The sequence below is a fragment of the Equus caballus genome, chromosome 11, assembly GCF_041296265.1.
Source record: "Equus caballus isolate H_3958 breed thoroughbred chromosome 11, TB-T2T, whole genome shotgun sequence".
In the NCBI taxonomy this organism is placed as follows: Eukaryota; Metazoa; Chordata; class Mammalia; order Perissodactyla; family Equidae; genus Equus; species Equus caballus.
The window spans coordinates 48044631-48065591 of record NC_091694.1 but is presented as its reverse complement, the minus strand read 5'-3'; the positions used below and the strand labels follow the sequence as shown (position 1 = coordinate 48065591).

The 20961-nt window shown below is 49.3% G+C and overlaps 1 protein-coding gene across 3 annotated transcripts in view; it reads right to left on the bottom strand.

Moving 5' to 3' along the window:
• Positions 1–6456, bottom strand: part of SPNS3 (SPNS lysolipid transporter 3, sphingosine-1-phosphate (putative)) — a 44286-nt gene extending 37830 nt beyond the window's left edge. For 2 of the 3 annotated variants that reach the window (XR_002811665.2, XM_070226481.1), the window contains exons 1-2: positions 5919–6419; positions 2525–2590 (exon numbers count right to left, since the gene is read on the bottom strand). Coding sequence is in view for 2 of the 3 variants with exons in the window: in XM_070226481.1 (XP_070082582.1) it covers positions 2525–2590; positions 5919–6189 (337 nt within the window). In the remaining variant the exon portion in view is untranslated. Of the gene's footprint in view, positions 1–2524; positions 2591–5918 lie in introns of all 3 variants that reach the window. The other variant, XM_014728056.3, reaches the window with a different exon arrangement.
• Between the last annotated feature and the right edge of the window lie 14505 nt (positions 6457–20961).

Sequence of the window (20961 nt, the reverse complement as noted above, 5' to 3'; positions counted from 1 at the left end):
TCCCGGCCTCTCTAAATTCAAATCATTTCTGCGACAAGGTGGGAGTGATCAAGGAGCTTGGGGTAAGAGAAGGACTCTACAGGCAGCTGCCTGGATCTGAAGCCCAGCTCTGTCGCTTACTAGCTGGGTGACCTTCAGCAAGCCCCACAGCCTCTCTGTGTCTCAGGCTCCCGTCTGTAAAATGGGCATAAGAATTATACCTGCCTCATGGGATTGTTATGAAGATTAAGTGGCTTAATATTATAAAGCACTTCGAACCCTGCCTGGCACACGGCAAGGGCCACATCAGTGTTCATTGTAAATATTCTTACTCAGTTACATAACTCCAGCAGCCTCTCTGTCCCATGGGCGGGGGTCTGACCACTGCTTCCCTTCACCCCTACCCTGCTCTTATAGCTCAGCCAGCCCCTGTCTTCATCATTGGTTTCCTCCATTCTGCAGGATGGGTCTTGGGGCCATTGCACAGGCCCCAGAAACATGGAAAGACTCACCTGCGGTCACCAGAGACGAGCCTGGTCATCAGGCCTCCAGCCCCACTGCCCTGCCCACGCATCTTTTTGGGGTTCCTCTGCAAAGATGGCGCTCCCCTTCACCCACTCCCAAACACACGCACACACATGCTCGCTGCACACTCACACATCCACATGCACATGTTCACGTACTTTCTCTCTCTCTCACACATACGCACAAACTCCTCCCTCCACGGCCTCTCACTTATCAGGGACCTGGTAGTAATAATCGTGTTCACCGTGGCAAGGACCAGAAAAGGGACATGTTGACTCAGCTACCACTGTCTGTTTATAACCTACAAGGCTGCGAGTATCAAGGCAAGATGGCCTCACTCCGGCTACGGAAATGACCGAAGGACCAGCCCTGGCTCAGCCCCGAGACAGAAGCACCAGGAAAACACCGCTGGTCCAGAGCAGTCTCTGCTAACTCTTTCACTCGGGTGCCTCTTAAAGAAGTTTATAGAACTGGGCACCCCTTCAAGAGCTTTCAGCTGACATTTAAAACATTTTTATCGTAAGTTTAAACAGTTCCAAAGGATGTGATTTCCAGCATTATTGTGTTCTTTTAGCTATATTTTCATCCAAATCCTTGGAACTGCAGATCGAGGTCATTTCGCTTATGGGAAATGTCGCTGTAGGGTCTAATGAACAAAACCAGTCCTTATTTGCCAAATCAATCAGGCAGGTCAGAGTGGCTGTCTGTAAGAAAGATGTTAAAATGTTGGCTTCATTTTTTTTATTGAAATAAATGTGTTGACACCCATCCCTGAGACATCTCACTTCTGAATTCTAAATTGTAGATAAATAGTAGACTGTCACACACCAGCAGGACAGCTAGATAGGGCTTGGCGCCCTGCCATGGGCTTGTGGCCTGGAGGAAACATCCCCGGTGGCTTTCTGCTCACACTCCCTCTGCTTCGCTCCCAGGGTCTCCCCAGCAGAAGCTAAGCATCCCCAAGGGCTCCCTCTGGCTGGCACCCTGGAACTTTCTACACCCAGGGCAGTGCACCATAGAAAACCTCAGAATGGGAGAAAGGTGTATTTTTCTGCTTAAGAGGGTGGACAGGTGATTATTAAAGGGGAGGTGAGAAAAGAGAACAGAGGCTTGTTCTCAGGCAGATCCATTTTAGGGAAGAAATACACGGCCTTGAATATCCGTAAATGGATGCTCTCAAAACGCTGCTCATGTAGCCCTGGAAAGTTCTTATGTGTCCCCAGGGTCCCCGTCTCCAGTTTGAGAGGCTTGTTCTAAGGCGGGAGATGGCAGACTGTTAGGAGGACGGAGGGGCCTGCAGAGAGGAACCATGCATGCGCCAGTCACAGGTAGGGTGTGTGCACACGTGTGTATCCTGAGTTGTGGCAGTGTGTGCACACACGTGGGTATGTGTGTGTCACCATCCAGGCACCCACAGGGGAAGAGGTAGTGCCTCGTGACCTCAACAGCCCCCACCTTGGAACGGGACATGTGGCTGCTCTCTGCTGCTGGACTGTAGCTCTGTGGGCCCACACCTCATCTGAGCCCATGGTGGGTACGTGTCTGTGTCTGTCTATCTGTCTGTCTGTCTGTGTGTGTCCTGGAGGTCAGATTTTTCAGGTCCGTGAGAGGAAAGCACAGGCCAGGATTCCTCAGCCCCGCTGATTTGCCGGTTCCCAGCTGAGCTGAGCAGACGTGAAGGGATGAGTGACCGACTCCACAGCTGTGATCCGAAGGCGAGGCCCAGCAGCCTTTCCAGCTCCTCTCCCTCTGCTCCTCCTGTAGCCCCCGCCCTCAAACCCGAAGGGGCTGTCCAAGCACGAGGTCTCAGCCCAGGCCGTCTCATCTCCCACCTGGACTGGCCCTCATGCGCACATACCACCCATCCTCATTGCCCTCTCCTCTGTGCCAGGGGACTTAGTGGGGCTCAGCCTGGCCCCATCTCCCAGCAGCCGGGGCTGGGCTCAGAACAGGACCTGCAGAAAGACCCCGCCCAGCACGAACCCAGGGCCCCAGCTCCAGGCCCTGACGCCCTCCTTACCCGTCTGAAGCAGACCAGCATTGCTGTCACTGATCTGAAAAAACTTCTGCACGTCCAGCAGTACTCCTGTGGACAGACAGACAGTACTCAGGAAATGGGAAGTGGCCCAGCAGGCCTTGAAAGGCAGCTGCCCCCGCGTTTGAGACAGGGCCACCGCTGACCCGCACCGCAAAGGGCGTGGCACCTGGGCCCACTGCTCTCTTCCCCTCTCTCCCACACATGTGTCCAACCACACACACAAGATACAGGAGCCAAACACATGCAGAAACACACATCCCAAAGGCACAGACTCACACATTCATATACGAGCATGCACCCCAGACATGGACACATAGTCACACAGACACACAGACATGCAGCCCCACACAGGTACATACAAACAGGCACACCCAGAGGAATACCCTCACAGAGGCACAGATGTACATACACACACACGAGCCTGCACTCACAGGTGTGTAAGCCCAGTCTCACACACCCAGACACACATACACATATACTGAGGTGTACACATAAAGACGCACCCACAGGCGTGCATGCATGTGCACATGTGCATTATAGTCAGAGTGACCGCTGCACAGTGCACAGCCATTCACTTAGACTATAGTGTAAATGGAAGTCCCTGGGATTGTGCAACACAGCAGCCCTGCTCATGTGCAAACTCCAGACATTCATAGGTGTACGTATACACACGAGCATGTACATGCAAAGACACGTGTGTCCGGGCCTGCACATGTGCACACACAAGCATGTTCTCCCAGAGGCATAAACACACCAACATGACAGTGCACGTGATTGCCTCACAGACAGGTCCCACTTAGGTCTGACCTTGGCCTCACCTCCCCGAGGGTGGCCGGCTCTTGCCCTGCACCAGCTGGGTCTCCAAAACCCCTCCAAGATCTGCCTAGGCCGTGGGCCAGTGCAGTGGTGCTCAGCCCAATGCGGAGAGAGGAAGCGGGCCCCCAGACACCAGGCTCTCTTCACTGAAGTCCCCTCAGCTCCTTGACGTATTTCAGGACAAGTTAGTCAGGACGAGGCACCTGCTTACCGAGCTGGGAGGCTCTGGCCTGTCGTTATCAGGAGCAACCACCACTTTCACTGAATTATGAGATGGGCCTAAGCGGTGGAGACTGTCATTGTCCCCATCATACAGATGAGGAAACAGAGGTTCCAGCCACCCATGGTAGCACAGCTGGAATAGGAGCTGGGACTAGAATCCCGGCCAGAGGGAGCTCACCCTCCCACCTAGGGTCACAGAAGGGGGCAGAAGCCCCCAAATGGGGCCCTGCAGAAACACCCACACGGTGAGGGTGTAGAAACCCCACATCTACACCCCCAAGACCTGCCAGCAGGCGAAGACAGATCAAAGAATTGGAGAAGCAACGTAGGAGATTTGGGTTCAGACATTGACTTTGGGCCCGGTCGCCACAGCATCCAGGCAGGGCACCCTGCGTGTCTTTCCTTCCCTTTTAACATGGGTAATTACACGAATAAGACATATGCGTTGGAAAGAAAAAAATAGTTAACGCAGATAAGCAAAGTATATAGCTCTATAAAACTTCTCTGTCATGGCACTCATCTTCCATTCCAGAAACAGGGACTTGTCCCCTTGTTTGGTCTGCTCCTGGGCTCCTCCCAGCCCCGTGGCACTCTGGGGACAGCCCGGGCCAGGTGTGGACCCAGCCTCCTTGTTACCTTCCATGTGTCACTCTGGCTTCCCAAAGAGCTGCTTCCCACAAGAGAACTGTAGTTGCCCTGAGAGTGGCTCACCCGCCCCCAGCAGTCCCCAGCGCTCAGCGTGGTTTCACTTCTCCTGCCCCCTTCACGCTGCCAGAGGAAGTCCTGACAGGGAAGGGGCCTCAGGCAGGCAGGACTCAGGGTCTGACGGCCCAGCCAGGGGCCTCCCAGGGCTAGCGGTAGGAAAGCAGGGACCCAGCCTGAGGGGCTCAAAGAGCTCCACTCGTACCATTACCTGCTCCCCTCTGTCTCCTGCCCCCACCGCCTCTTCATGCCCCAGACCCACACTCCAGCCCAGGCCTCCTCAGCTTTCGCCTAACCCACTGCAGGAGCCTCTGAATTGACCTCCTTGTCTCATTTGGCCTCCATCAGGGCCCCAAATCTGACTACGAGTCCCTCCACTTAAGATATTTTTCCATGGCTCCCCTTTGTCTCAGCAGAGAGTCCAAGCTTCCAGGCTAGCACCAAGAAGCCTATGATCTGGCCCCCAACACCCTTTTAGAATAACTTCCTGCATCCTTCCCTCTTGCCATCCCTGATCAGAGCGTGCACGCTCACCCCACATGCCTTGGCTCACACTGACCCCTCTCTCTGCATGCCCTCACCTCGCCCCATTCCTGCCTTGCCAATCTTCTCAGCCTTCAAGGCCCAAACTAGATCCCCCTCCTCTGTGAATTCTGCCAGAACCCTCAGCCATTCACCCTGGGGCTGCCCCGCTGAGTCTCACCCTACTCTGTTCTGTATTAGAGGTACCTGAACAGGTGTTCTGTGTCCCTCTGAGCTCCTCAAAGATGGACACCAGATCAGGGGCTGTCTGCAACTCCAAGTTCTGTTCATTCCACAGCCACTCCCTGGGGTGCCCAGCTGGCAACTGATGAATCAATATCCTGGCCCCAGGGATGCCCAGTCACTGCAGGTACCCCCTCTGAGCTCCCCAGGCCGGTCTGTGCCTTCCTCGCCTGGCCACATCTCTCTGCCTTGCAGGAGTCCTGTTAATGAGCTTCTCCCTCTGCCCCATGAGATAGTCATTCCTGAGTTCAGGAGCTACAAGACTGACTGGCCCTCCTCTGGGTCCCCCAGGCCCACCAGAGGGTCCTTCCCACAGTTAGTGCTCCATCAATCTCGAATGAATCCGTGATGAAGAAAGTAAAGAAGGTTGAACCTTGAATAAATGAATGAGTAAATGAGTGAGTGACAAGAAGACAGAGCAGAAGCCCAGTGTCCGCAGGAAGGAAGGCAAAATATGCAAGGTTTGCACGTAGCCTGCTGTCCCGGAAACAACCAGCAAGTTATTTCTTGCTTGGGAGCTGGGCCAGGCCACCCTGTCTTCCACAACCTTACCCCAGCATTCCACCCAGAGCCTCTAGGCCTTTGCCTGCAGGACCGGTCCTCCCTGCTGTCCTCACCCACCCACTCGCCATCATGCACCCACACCCATGTGCACACCCTTAGTTTGGGATTGCACTGCGAACTTGATAGGCCCTCCCACCTGCAGGCATGGCTGAAACCACCTCCAGGCATGAGAACAGCAGGGATGCGTTCCACAGGAAGAAAGTCTGAAGGACGGGAGGCCACAATGGGTTTGCAGTGCCGGCCGGTAGCAAGGCCGCGCACACATGCATGAGCAGGCGCTGCCCAGGAGGCCCGTCCGCTTCCTCACCTGCGATGATGAACCAGTTCATGTAGTTGAGGAGGTTGATATAGCAGAGCACCGCAGCGGCCACGATAGCTCTCCAGCGGGGCAGGCTCCAGGGGGTGGGTGTGGTTGAACGGGGGCACCGACCTGAGCCCGAGGCCCAGGCATGCCCGCCTGGCCCCGCAGACCAGTCCTGAGGCCCCTCCGGCCCGGGCTCCCGGCACTCCACAGACATGCCCCCAGCCTCGCCAGCCCGCAGCCGCTGTCCCGGGACAAGTGCCGATTGAAGGCACATCAGCTCTGCACGGAGAGCTCACTTCCTGTGGCCTCCAGCCTCTCAACCTCAAAGCAGCTGCTTTAACTGCTTGGCATCTTATCACAGGTTCCTGCCGAGCCCACTGCAGCCTTGTCGGTGAGATTTCACCATCCCCAGTCTCCGAGCCCTGCTAGAGGGGAGGAGAGCTCCTGGCACCCCCCTCCGTTGGTGACACACAGGACGGTCCCCTTGGTCTAGCTGTGGTGGCTACAGTGGCTACAATGAGGAAGAGAAGCTTCGCAGGACAGGAAACGAGATGAGTCTCCCAGAGTCCCGCTCACTGTAAGAGAGTCTGGCTGCTCACGCAAGAGGTGGGCTGTGAACGAGGGAGGGACTCGAACTCGGGTAGAATGAGGAAGCCTGGGCGTTGGCCAGGAGAGCAGCACTGGACGGGACTATAACGGAAGGCTGGCGCCCGCTCCTGTCTACCACCCTACCTGGAGAAACAGACTCAGCAGAGGTGCTGCCTGCAGGAAGACAGCCTGGGCAGAACCCATCGATGGATGCCAAATCTAGGAGGAAATTTCTGATGAGGGGCAAGACATTAGTGTGGTCCTAAGTGTCTCTTGATGGTTTGTTTATTAGCAGCAAGGAGGGGAAGAGTAACTATACAGTAGAAGAATCAAGAAACATCTTGACAGAAGGATTAAAATAACATCATTGATGAGGTACACTGGGCACTGTGTGCCCCCACGTGAGGCCCCAAGAGGCCACAATATCATCTCTGCAGGATTCTGGCCAGGAATGCACGACCCGATCTAATCATGAGAAAACACCAGACAAACCCAAATGGAGGGACATTATTTTTTTTTAATAGATTTTACCTTTTTTTTTGAGGAAGATTAGACCTGAGCTAACATCCACCGCCAATCCTCCTCTTTTTACTGAGGAAGCTTGGCCCTGAGCTAACATCCGTGCCCATCTTCCTCTATTTTATATGTGGGACGCCTGTCACAGCGTGGCTTGATAAGCAGTGCCTAGGTCCACGCCCGGGATCCGAACCGGCAAACCCTGGGCCGCCGAAGCAGAGCACCACGCAGGAACTAAACTGCAATGCCACCAAGCTAGCCCCTAGACTTTACTTTTTTTTTTTTTAAAGATTTTATTTTTTCCTTTTTCTCCCCAAAGCCCCCCGATACATAGTTGCGTATTCTTCGTTGTGGGTTCTTCTAGTTGTGGCATGCGGGACGCTGCCTCAGCGTGGTCTGACGAGCAGAGCCATGTCCGCGCCCAGGATTCGAACCAACGAAACACTGGGCCACCTGCAGCGGAGCGCGCGAACTTAACCACTCGGCCACGGGGCCAGCCCCTAGACTTTACTTTTTAGAGCAGTTTTAGGTTGACAGCAAAATTGAGGGGGAGATACAGAAAGCTCCCACATATCCCCTGGTCCCATACATGCATAGTGTCCCTATTATCAACATCCTCCACTAGAGCGGGACGTTTGTTACAATCGATGAGCCTTCATTGACATATCATTACCACCAAAGTCCATCACTTACATTAGGGATCACTCTTGGTGTTGCACATTCTGTGGGTTTGGACAAATGTATGACATGTATTCACCATTATAGCATACAGAGTAGTTCCACTGCCCTAAACATCCTCTGTGGTCCACCTATCCATTCCTCTCTCCCCTCAACCCTGGGAAACTCTTGATCTCTTTACTGTCTCCATGGTTTTGCCTTTTCCGGAATGTCGTATTGGAATCCTAGAGTATGCGGCCTTTTCAGATTGGTTTCTTTCATTTACTAATAGGCATTTAAGGTTTCTCCAGTCTTTTCCTAGCTTGATAACTCATTTATTTTTAGGGCTAAATAATACTCTGTTGTCTGGATGTACCACAGTTTATTTGTCCATCAACCTACTGAAGGACCTCTTGTTTGCTTCCAAGTTTTGGCGATTATGAATACAGCTGCTGTCAACATCCGTGTGCAGGTTTTTGCGTGGACATAAGCTTTCAACTACTTTGGGTAAATACCAAGGAGCATAATTGCTGGATCATATGGCAAGAACCTGGAATGCTATTTTTTTAAGGGACTGTATTATTTGAAAATTTCAAAGTCATAAAAGGTTATTCATGTCTTTTTTAGATTGAGGGATTGTTTCAGATTAAAAGAGACTAAAAAGATGTGATAATTAAGTGCAACATGAGATCCCAGACTGGATCCTGTACCAGAAGGGGAAATGCATACTGTTGGATCAATTGATAGAATTGGAATGCAGATAGTAGATTAGGAAAGAATATCATACCAGTGTCAAATTTACTAAAGTTGATAACTATACTGTGGTTATATAATGAAGTCCTTTTTCTGAAGTTTTTAGGGGTAAAGGGCCATGATGTATGCAACTTACTCTCAAGTGGCTCAGGAAAAAAAAATAGATAGATACAAAACAAATGGGGCAAAATGTGAATAATAGATGAATTGGGGGTAAAGGTTCTCTGGGTTTCTTTGTACTATATTGTAATTTTTCTGTAAGTTGTAAATTATTTCTAGATAAAAAGTTAAAGCACAAAATGACAAATAATCCAAATAAAGTTGGGCAAAGGACAGAATAGACAGCTCTCCAAAGAAGATACACAAATTGCCAACATGCACACAAAAAGATGCTCGATATCACCAGTCATGAGGGAAATGAGAATCAAAACCACAATGAGATACCAATTCATCCCCACTAAGATGGAGAGAATAAAAAAAGTTTTTAATAAAAAATACAGAAAGTAACAAATGTTGGCAAGGATGTGGAGAAACCGGAACCCTCATCTGTCGCTAGCGGGCATGTAAAATGGTTCAGCCACTGTGGAAAACAGTATAGCCATTCCTCAAAAGTTTAAACATAGAACTACCACATGACCCCACAATTCCACTCCTAGGCGCGTGTCCAAAAGAATTGAAACAGGAGCTCGAACCAATCCCTGCACATGAATGTTCATAGCAGAGCTGCTCACAGTAGCCAAAAGGTGAAACAACCAAGGTCCATCAAGTGACAATTGGGGAAACAAAATGTTACGCATCGTTTAACAATGGAGATGCGTTCTGAGAAATGCATTGTTAGGCAATTTTGTCATTGTGCAAACATCCTAGAGTGTACTTACACTAATCTGGACGGTACAGCCTGCTACACACCCAGGCTATATGGTACTGATCCTATGGGACCACTCTCATCCGATGTTCCGTCGTCAACTGGAACGTCATGATGCAGCACATGACTGTGCATGCAATGGAATATTATCCAGCCACGAGAAGGAATGAGGTCCTGATCGACACTACGACATGGTTGAACCTCGAAAACATTATGCTAAGTGAAAGAAGTCAGGCACGAAATGTCACATAGTGTATGATTCCATTTCTGTGAAATGTCCCCAATAGTTAAGTCCACAGCAACGGAAAGCAGGCTCGTGGTGTCAGGGCCAAGAGGAGGAGGGAAGGCTTACTGGGTAGAGGGTCTCCTAGGGGGATGATGAAATGCTCTGGAACTAGGGAGGGGTGATGGTTGCACAACATTGTGAATGTGCCAAATGCCACCAAACTATATGCTTCAAAATATTGAAAATTTTATGTTAGGTGAATTTCACCTCAATTCTTTTTTTTAAGTTAAAGCAAACCAACAAACAAAAACCCAGTCTGGCGACATCACAAGAATGTGCGCCCTGCTGTTTGACGGGCCTGGGTTCCAATTCCAATTTGCTTCTTCCTAGCTGTGTGCCTTGGGCAGGTCCCCAAGCCCTCACAGTCTCTGTGTCCTCACATGTGATACAGAGAAGAGTGAGTGCTTGAGGGGTTAATTGTGAGGATGAGCTAAGGCGAGTGCATGTGACATTCCCGCATGGAGCTCGGCACACTGAGTGTTAACTGTTATTATTGTTGTTGGGATAGTGGTGGTGATGGGTCCTTGGCCTCTGCCATGCGGTTCAACCACACGCCCCATGTGAATGGTCTTGGTGAAACAAAGGGAGGTTCAAAGTCAGCCCTCCAATTGAGCTCACGCAGGCAGTTAGCATCACAGCTAAGATCCTGTACCTGGAACTGGACTCACCACTCACTGGCCATCTCATCTTAGGCACTTAACTTCTCTGTGCCTCAGTTTCCTCATCTATAATATGGGGATAATAACAGTACATACCTCGTAGGGTTGTTGTGGCTTGACTAAGAGATTGTCTGAAAAGTGCCTAGAGTTTTGCCTGGTATTGAGGAAGTGCCATGCGTTTATTAAATCAAATGGGCTTTCCCTGCACATGTAGATGAGACTTTGGTCTCAGCCTTGCCCTCAGAGCTGAGGAGTGACAGGCAGAGCTACATCTTCAAGTATGCATACAAACCCAGGCACACAAGCATGCACACAGACACTCTTGTGCAAACCGCACAAGAGCATCACAGCCAAGTGAGCACCAAGACAGACCTGCCCCCTATCCGGAGGCTGCTGCCCCATTCAGGGCTGGTCACGGTCACCCCTTTCCTGGGTCCAGCCCTCACCTCCACCAGGCCAGAACGCCACCTTGCCTTGGCTTTCTGAGCCAGGCAGGGACAAGGGGGCAGCTCCCGGGTCAGAACTCCCAGGACTTGTCAGACCAGGGAGGCCGGGTCTTGGCCAGGAGGGCAGCATCAAAATTGCTGAGGACCAACCGCCCTGAGACTATATACACCCAGGCTATATGCTGAGACTCCTCAGCTTCCAAGTGCAGGCTCCCACCAGGGGCCCAGGATTTGACCCCTCAAGGGCTTCTGGATGAAGAGGCTTTGCCCCAGAGCCATCTTAGGAATAAAGCTGAAGACCATCACATCCCGGGAGCAGGAGGCCAGCAGGGGGCAGCACAGACTCACGGGCCATCAGGTAGGAAGCCTGGGTTCCAACCCCTAGAGGAGCCAACAGGACTCTTTGCCCTCTGGGCTTCCGCTTGCCCATTTGAAGACCGGTGGTCATGGTGATGAAGGGATTGGACGGCCCAAGAAGGTCCACTCAGCTTCGTGGTTGCATGTGTGTCCCTCATTCAACTCGGCTGCGGGCTCCTTGAGGGCAGGCATCCTGCCACCATCCCCATGAGGGGCCCTGGAAGTAGGTCCCATTGATTTCTCCAAAGTCTCCGGGCAGATGCTGCTGCCTTCTGACCTTCCACATGGGAGCCAGGACCCAAAAGTCCTGCTTTTCAAAGAACAGAAAAACTTCCACATGGACACTGACAGGAAACAGTTTTTGAGGGAAAAGCATAGACTGGGGAAGACGATGTGGTGCATGATCTGGAGTCCCCAGTGAGAGAGGAGGACACGGGAAGTGGATGGGTCACCCCCATGCGGGCTGCAAATCCTTCACCGCGTGTGGCAGCCCCCTCCCAGCCGCAGCAAGACTCAGGCTGTCTGGCATGGCAGAGTCATCAGTCTCTGCAAATTGAAGCATAATATGTTCAAAATCACTTTCCCTTAAAAGTAAATGTGCACTTCTGGGTATATAGGCAAAAGAATTGAAGGAAAGGACTCAAGCGAATACTTGTACACCCATGTTCACAGCAGAGGCCAGCCCTGGTGGTCTAGTGGTTAAGATCCGGCACTCTCACTGCCACGGCCCAGGTTCATTTCCCGGTCAGGGGACCACACCACCCGTCTGTTGGTTGTCACACCATGGCGGCTGCATGTTGCTGTGATGCTGAAGGCTATGCCATTGGTATTTCAAATACCAGCAGGGTCACCCATGGAGGACAGGTTTCAGTGGAGCTTCCAGACTAAGACAGACTAAGGACCTGGTCACCCACTTCTGAAAAGACTGGCCACGAAAACCCTATGAATAGCAGGGGAACATTGTTTGATACAGCACTGGAAGGTGAGAGGATGGCGCAAAAAGACCGAGCAGGGTTCTGCTCTGCCATCCACAGGGTTGCAAGGAGTCGGAATCGACTGCACGGCACTAACATGTTCATAGCAGCACTATTCACAATAGCCAAGGTGGAAACAACCCCAATGTGTATCAACACATGATGAGTGGATAAGCAAAATGTGGTACATCCATATAATGGAATATTATTCAGCTTTAAAAAGGAAGGAAATTCTGACACATGCTACAACACAGATGAAGCTTGAGGACATTATCCTAAGTGAAATAAGGCAGACACAAAAGAGCAAATATTGTATGATTCTGCTTATATGAGGTACCTAGAGTAGGCAAATTCATGCAGACAGAAATTAGAATAGAGGTTCCCAGGGGCTGCGGGTGGGGGCAACGAGGAGTTGTTTAATGGGTACAGGGTTTCAGCTGGGACGATGGAAAAGTTCTAAAGATGAGTAGTTGAGATGGTTGCAGGACAAGGTGAATGTACTTAATGCCCCTGAATTACACATTTTAAAATGGTTAAAATGGTAAATTTTATGTTTGGTATATTTCGCCAGAATAAAAAAAGGAAAGGTGGTGATTGTAATATCAAAAAAGTGGCAACATGCTAGGTTCCAGGTTTCAGGGGATTGAGCAAATAAACAATGGTACTTCTATACAACGGAGCACCCGACAGCCCTTTACAGAACGTTAGTCTACGTTGATCTGAAAGGTGTTCAGGATATGACAGTGAATCGCAAATAAGAGTGTACAAAAGCCATGTCCAGTATGACCCTATTGAAGTAAAAATAACAAAAATAAATACAACAAAAACTTGCGAGTTGGCCCATCGTAACTCACTTGGCTGCTTGCCCCGTCAACTCTGACCAACACAGAAGTTCATTTGAGATTATTCTTAGCGAAGCCCCTCCAGAAGGACTCCCATTAGAGTTTAAATTTGTGTCCTTTTTGTTTTTTTAACAAAAGAAATTTCCAGCCTCAGAGAAGAGAAGGTGAGAGGAAATCACCCCAGAATCATACTTCAGAAATTCCCGGGGAGTCTTCTTGTAGAGCATGAATCAGTAAGGATGGCTTTGGCTGCAAGGACACCCAGCAGCAGCTAAACATTAATGACCTCAGATGAGAAGAAGCCAGGAAGTAGGAGGTTTCAGGGTTGGTTAACTTGTTGACACCATGACATCATCAAAGACTCCAGTGTTTTCTGCCTTTCCTCTTCATAAATCTTATATAAATTTTTATAGTGTTGGCCTTTGGGTTTTTTATCTATTGCTGTAGGAAAAATCCCCTTTAAACAACAATAGTCGCTTATTATCTCTCATGGTTTCAGTGGGTCGGGAATCCAGAAGCAGTTTAGTTGGGTGTTCTGGCTCCGGGTCTCTTGCGTGGCTGCAGTGAGTTATCAGCCAGGGCTGCAGTCATCCGAAGGCTTGACTGGGGCTGGAGGGTCCGTTTCCAAAGTGGCTCACACATACGGCTGGCAAGTTGGTGCCAGCTGTCGGCTCCTCTTCACAGCACCGCTTGTATGTGCTCCTGGTACGGTGGCTGGCTTCCTCTAGAGGGAGCAATCCACTGGGGACCAAGGCAGAAACTTCAATACCTTTCATGACTTAGCCTTCTAGGTCTGTATTCTGCTGTATTCTATCAGTCACAGAGGCCAGGCCAGATTCATTGTGGGAGAGGACCACACAAAGGCATGAACACCAGGAGGCGAAGCTCACGGAGGTCACCTTGCAGGCTGGCTCCCACAGCCTTCGTCTTGTGGCTGTCATCTCACATATAAAAAGGAAGGAGATTCCTCCTGAAATGTGTTCACGTGTATTTATCAAGGAGGAAATTCTTTCCTAGAAATCCCCCAGCTGGCATTTCCTCAGGACCTACTGGCCAGGTTGGAGTCACACGTCCGTGCCCAGCTGCAGGAGAGGCTGGGAAGGTGGGCGCCATGGAAGGCTGCCTCTGTCAGTGAGGAAGAAGAGGGAGGAAGGCAGGCATTGGGTGAGCAGATGGCTAATCACCTCCGCGCCCGAGAGAGTCGTCTGCCCTGTGAGAGCGACTGAGCAACCACATTCTCAGGAAATGTGAGAATGACCAACTACGTGCAGAGGGTTCAAACAAGCTCCTGGTGTGGATTCCCAAGGAGGAAAGGAAAATCGAGGTTCTGAATCTAGGAGGCGGCAGATGCCAGAAACTATCCTAACCCAGAGCTCCTGCAGCTAGTGGACACCCCAGTTAGAGGGAAGAGCGCAGGAAAGAGAGCCGCTGAGAGCTGCAAGCTTGGGATCTCAAGCCTGGGGGCCCCCTAGCAGAGCTGAGCATCATTCACCAGCATGTCCTGGGGACGGGTAGGGCCCAGACTTCAATAGCGACACCATGTGGCCATAAGAAGTCACAGCAGTCATGAACTATTCCAGGCAGGGAGTAAGCCCTCAAATTTCCTGGATCATTCAGGATTCAGTCCGAGATTCAAGATCCTGGACTTCTTGCTAATAAAACGTGGGCAAGCACGTGCAATTAATTGGGAAAATAAAGGCTGTGACCATATGGTATGCCACATTGTGGAACCCACCATATTTATAGAGCATATACTGTACACACAGCAAAGAGTGGAAGGATATATCCCAGAGGGTCAACAGTATTTATCTCAGGCTCAGAGAATTATAGGGAACCGTTTTCCTTTCTTCCCTTTCACTTTTTCTTTACTTACCAATAATAATAATAGCAAAAACTAACATAGCACCTACCATGTGCTGAGACCTACAAGCAATTGCGAAGCAGGTCTGATAATTATACTTATTTTCTAGACGAGGAAACTGAGGCACAAAGAGGCTACGTAACTGTTCCATCTGGCTCTGAACTCTGTGCACCTAACCTCCTTGCAGTACTACCTTCTTGTCTTATTTGTATATGCTAATTTTTCTGCAGTGTATCGCTTAGGGAACAGTTTAAAAAAGAAAAAGTAGTGGCAGGTATAGTTTTTCTAATCACACAAAAAAATATGAAACAAAACCAAATAAACGTGACTGTGTGCTATGTGTGTGGCTGCAGGGGTCCGGGCTGCCAGTGCCACGTGGGTGCAGCCCCACAGAAAGGTTGGGACTGGGGACCTGCAGAAGTCCACTCTCAAAAAAAAAAGCAAATGGGGGCTGGCCCCGTGGCCGAGTGGTTAAGTTCACGCGCTCTGCTGCAGGCAGCCCAGTGTTTCGTTGGTTCGAATCCTGGGCGCGGACATGGCTCTGCTCATCAAACCACGCTGAGGCAGCATCCCACATGCCACAACTAGAAGGACCCACAACGAAGAATATACAACTATGTACCGGGGGGCTTTGGGGAGAAAAAGGAAAAACTAAAATCTTTAAAAAAAAAAAAGAAGTCCACTCTCCTCTTCACCTGGGCTCTCCTGATTTGGTAGCAGTTTTAAGGGGGGTTTTTGTTGCTTTTTTTTTAAGATTGGCACCTGAGCTAACAACTGTTGCCAATCTTTATTTATTTATTTATTTATTTATTTATTTATTTTGCTTTTTCTCTCCAAATCCCACCAGTACATAGTTGTATATTTTAGTTGTGGGTCCTTCTAGTTGCAGCATGTGGGACACCGCCTCAGTGTGGCCTGACGAGCAGTGCCACATCTGCACCCAGGATCTGAACCAGTGAAACCCTGGGCTGCCTCAGCAGAGGGCACAAACTTAACCACTCTGCCACGGGGTCGGCCCCTGGCAGCAGTTTTGAAAATTCCTTCCTTCCCTTGGAATCTGTAAATACAGGGACAAGCAGTTCATAGGGACCCAGCCCTGGTGAGCGATGGGGCAGGACTGGGGGCAGGGTGGGGATAGGGGAGGCTGGCAAACTGGTGGGAAGATGGGAACAGAGGAGCAAAGGAAGACAGGGAAAGGGAAAGAGGAAGTGGGCAGAGATGGATGAAAAAAGGAGGGAGAGAATGTTCCAAACGCCCCCCGATCTAGGCTCTCACTGCTTGCTGAGCTTTCGACACCCACCCCATCCACTTCCTGTTGCCGCCTTCTACTGATATTTCCAAACTCCACTCAGAGGTCACCTCCTCCAGGAAGCCCGCAGGCTTGGCTGAGTGATTATCGTTTTCATACTTACTGCACCTTACCAGGATTTTCTATCTCACCATGGGTCAGCGAGCCTCTTAAGGGGAAGGCAGTGTGTGAGCCCTTTCTGCCTCCCCTAGAGTCTGGCCCAGGCTTTGACCAAAGCAGGACAAACAGCTGTTCTGAATGAGTGAATGAACCTTGCTTCTCAGGCCACCAGCTGCGCCAGCCTGGGAGTAACAGCAGGCTCTCACTTTCAGCAAAAATATTGCTGTCGCTCTAGCCTTTACCAGCAAAGCAGCTAGAACTCTGTCCCCATCTGAAACTATGACTCCACACACTTCTTTTGGGACTGTGCAGAGGGAGTCTTGCGTGTGCACAGAATGCCCTCTCAAGTACATGACATCTGGGCTCTCTCTGTACACGGGGAACCTCTCCGTGAGGCTTCCAGCATCTCTCAGAGATGTGGGGAAGCCATTCCTGTAGCAGTGTTCACAGCTCCCTCCCCTTTGCCGTGGACTGGGGTCTGAAGAGCAGAGCACGACCTGAGCGGTGGGCAGGGCTGTTCAGGGCATCACTCTGCCTTCCAGCACGGGAGGTTTGCTCCAACCAAGCCTGAGGGCCTGACTTTCTTAGGATTTAGGGTGAATTACTTTCCAGAGGACAACCTAGACCCTCGTGCAAATAGACAACACGCGTCTTCCTCACGTATCCAAGCACAACTGAAAGCCACAGGAGGACATAGCCGAGACTCAAGCGTGAGTCCTCACTCCCAGTGAAAGAACTTGGAGACCCAGGGGACAAGAGGCTCAGGTTCTAGTCCCAGCTCTGCCCCAGGTGTCCCGTGCTCCACCTGTCATCCCCTGCCACCAGAGAGAAGAGAGAGAGAAGAGGGCGTCCCCGGGTTCCAGCTCCGTGAGGCTACCCCACCCCCAAGCCTTGGAAAGAAGAGGCCCTAGAAGGTGCATAAGAGAGCAGACCCCAGAGAGGGCACTTGCCCTACTCGTGGCCACAGTCCCCTGGGAGCTCAGGTGGCAAAGAGGTGCCCACGGCCTCATACCAGGCAGCTTGAACTAGTTATCTATTGCTGCTTAGCTAATGACCCCCAAATTTAGTGGCTTAAAACAATAATGATTTTTTTTATTATAAGAATTAAACATCGTGACCAAGCAGGGTTTATCCCAGGGATGCAAAGTTGGTTTAATATCTGAAAAATTAATTAGTAATATATCACATCAATAAACAAAAAATCATATGATCATTTTGACAGGTGCAGAAAAAGCATTTAACAAAATCCAACACCCTTTCCTGATAAAAACACTCAAACTAAGAATAGAATGGAACTTCTTCAACCTGAAAAAGGGCATCTATTAAAAATCCAAGCTGGGGCCAGCACCGTGGCCGAGTGGTTAAGTTCAGTGCACTCCGCTTCTGTGGCCCAGGTTCACAGGTTCAGATCCTGGGTGCAGACCTACACCACTCATCAGCCATGCTGTGGCAGCAACCCACATATAAAGTAGAGGAAGCCTGGCAACAGATGTTAGCTTAGGGCTAATCTTCCTCAGCAAAAAAAAAAAAAAAAATCCACAGCTAACACCATACCTAATGGTGAAAGACTGGATGCTTTCCTCCTAAGATCAGGAATAAGACAAAGATGTCTGCTGTCATCACTTCTACTCAACATTGTACTGGAAGTTCTAGCCAGGGCAATTAGGCCAGAAAAAGAAATATAAGGTACCCAAATTGGAAAGGAAGAAATGAAACTATCTCTACTCACAGATGACATGATCTTGTATATGGAAAACCCTAAAGAATCCATTAAAAGACTATTCAGACTAATAAATGAGTTCAGCAAGTTTGCAGAATACAATACACAAGATCAATATGCAGAAACCAATTGTATTTCTATACACTTGCAATGAACAATCCAAAATGAAATGAAGAAAACAATTCTGTTCACAATAGCATCAAAAAACAAATAAAATAGGGGGCTGGCCCTGTGGCCAAGTGGCTAAGTTCACACACTCCACTTCGACAGCTTGGGGTTCGCCAGTTCGGATCCTGGGCGTGGACCTACACACCTCTCATAAAGCCATGCTGTGGCAGCGTCCCACACAGAAGAACTAGAATGACTTACAACTAGGATGTACAACTATGTACTGGGGCTTTGGGGAGAAAAAAAAAAAGGAAGATTGACAACAGATGTTAGCTCAGAAGAAGAAGAAGAATGAAGTGGGACCCTTACTTCACAGCATATACAAAAATTAACTCAAAATGGATCAAAGGTCTAAATTTAACAGCTAAAACTATAAAACCCTTAAAAGAAACCATAGGGGTCAATCTTTATGACCTTGGATTTGGCAAAGGATTCTTAGACATGACACAAAAATTATGAGTAACAAAGTAAAATATAGATCAATTGGACTTCATCAAAATTAAAAACTTTCATGCTTCAAAAGACACCATCAAGAAAGTGAAAACCCAACCCACAGAATGAGAGAAAATATGTGCAAATCATACATTTGATAAGGGACTTGTATCTAGAAACTATAAATAACTCTTACAATTAAATAATAAATAGACAAATAATGCAATTTTACAATGGTCAGGGCCAGCCCCATGGGCGAGTGGTCACGTTTAGGCGCTCCGCTCTGGCAGCCCAGGGTTTTGCTGGTTTGGATCCTGGGCGCAGACATGGCAGCGCTCGTCAGGCCATGCTGAGGCAGCGTCCCACATGCCACAACCAGAAGAACCCACAACTAGAATATACAACTATGTACTGGGAGGATTTGGGGAGAAAAAGCATTAAAAAAAAAAAAAAGAAGATTGGCAACAGTTGTTAGCTCAGGTGCCAATCTTTAAAAAAAAAGGTCAATGAATCTTAATAGGCATTTCTTCAGAGAAGATATACAAATGGCCAATAAGTACATGGAAAGATGCTCAACATCATAGTCATCAGGGAAATACCATTCAAAACCACAGTGAGACACCACTTCACACCCACTAGGATGGCTAGATAATAACAAGTGTTGGTGAGGACGCGGAGAAATTGGAACACTTGTACACTGATGATAGAAATACAAAATGATGGAGCTGCTTGGGAAAACAGTCTGTCAGTTTCTCAAACAATTAAATGTATAGTTACCGTACCCAAGTTATAAACCCAAGAGAAACGAAAACATATATCCACATAAAAACTTGCACACGAATGTTCAAAGCAACATTTTTTATAATAGCCAAAAGGTAGAAATAACCCAAATGTACATCAGTGGACAAGTGGATAAACAAAGTATCGTATATACATAAAATGGAATATTATTCAGCATTAAAAATAAGGAATGGAGGCCAGTCCAGTGGCACAGTGCTTAAGTTCACCTACTCCACTTTGGTGGCCCAGGGTTCGCAGGTTCGGATCCCAGGCACAGACCTACACACTGCTCATCAAGCCATGCTGTGGCGGCATCCCACATAAAATAGAGTAAGACTGGCACAGATGTTAGCTCAGCAACAATCTTCCTCACTGAAAAAAAAACCAAAAGGAATGAAGTACATGCTACAATATGGATGAAGCCTGAAAACATCATTCTAAACGAAAGAAACCAGTCCAAAAAGACCACATATCATATGATTCCATTTAGACAAAATGTCCAGAATAGAGAAGTCTACAGAGACAGCAAGTAAGTTAGTGATTGCATAGGGCTTGGGGATGGGGAGACGTGGAGGTAGGGGTGAGAACTAAAGGGCACAGGGCTTCTTTCTGAGATGATGAAAATGTTCTAAAATTGACTGTGGTGATGGTTGCCCACATCTGAATATACCAAAAAACACTTGAATTGCAGACTTTAATAAGTGGGTGAATTGTACACTATGTGAATTAGAGCTCAATAAAGTTGTTAAAATATTAACAATTCATTATCTCACAGTTTCACCCAGCCAGGTATTCAGAAGCAGGTTGGCTGAGCAGCTGTGCCTCAGTCTCTCAGGAGGCTCCGTTCATCCGAAGGCTTGACTGAGCCTGGAGGGCCCACTTACAAGATGGCTCACTCACACGGCTGGCAAGATGGTGCTGGCTGTTGGTGGGAGGCCTCAGGTCGTCTCCACGTGGGCCTTTCTACAGGACTGATTATCCTCATGGCATAGCAACTAGCTGCCCCTGGAGTGAGCCATCTAAGAGACCACAACAAAAACTGCAATGCCTTTTATGACCTTGCCTTGTAAATCACCTACCATCACCTCTGTCATATTCCACTGGTCACACACACCAGCCCTGATTCACTGGGGGAGTGAATACACAAAGGCATGAACACTAGGAGGTGAGGCTCATTGGGGGCCATCTTGAAGAGTGGCTACTATGACGAATTTCCCAGCTTTCCCATAGGAGACCACAGAACCCATCTCATCCTTCCTCACACCCCTCGGCCCCACCGCCGGTTACCATCATCCCCTAAACCCTGATCTTCCTATCCTACTCTCTACCTCCCCTAATCTGACCCACTTTCCTGCTCCTCATCCCTGTGAGACCCATAGTCTACCAGCACCAAATTCCCCTCCACTCTTAAGTTCTTCTCTTTTACAATCCGTTTACACCTTTAAGCCCTGGGTGAACCTGACCATCACATGATGACATGGTTTCCCCTGCAAACTTTTAGGAGGAAGGTGCTGGCTTTTTTCCCCTCCTACCCTTCATTTCTCAGAACCTGGGAGCCTGATGGATGTCCTTCTTGCTGCCCACTGCTACTTCCAAACCATTTTCCTTCCCTGTCTTTCAAAGCCCCACTTCCTGTGACGCTCATGGCATCAGCCTCAGCCATGTATTCTCCTTGCCCACGTCTTCAGTGGGCCTCCTGGGCATCCTTTCATTCACCCAAGACTTGGACGCCTG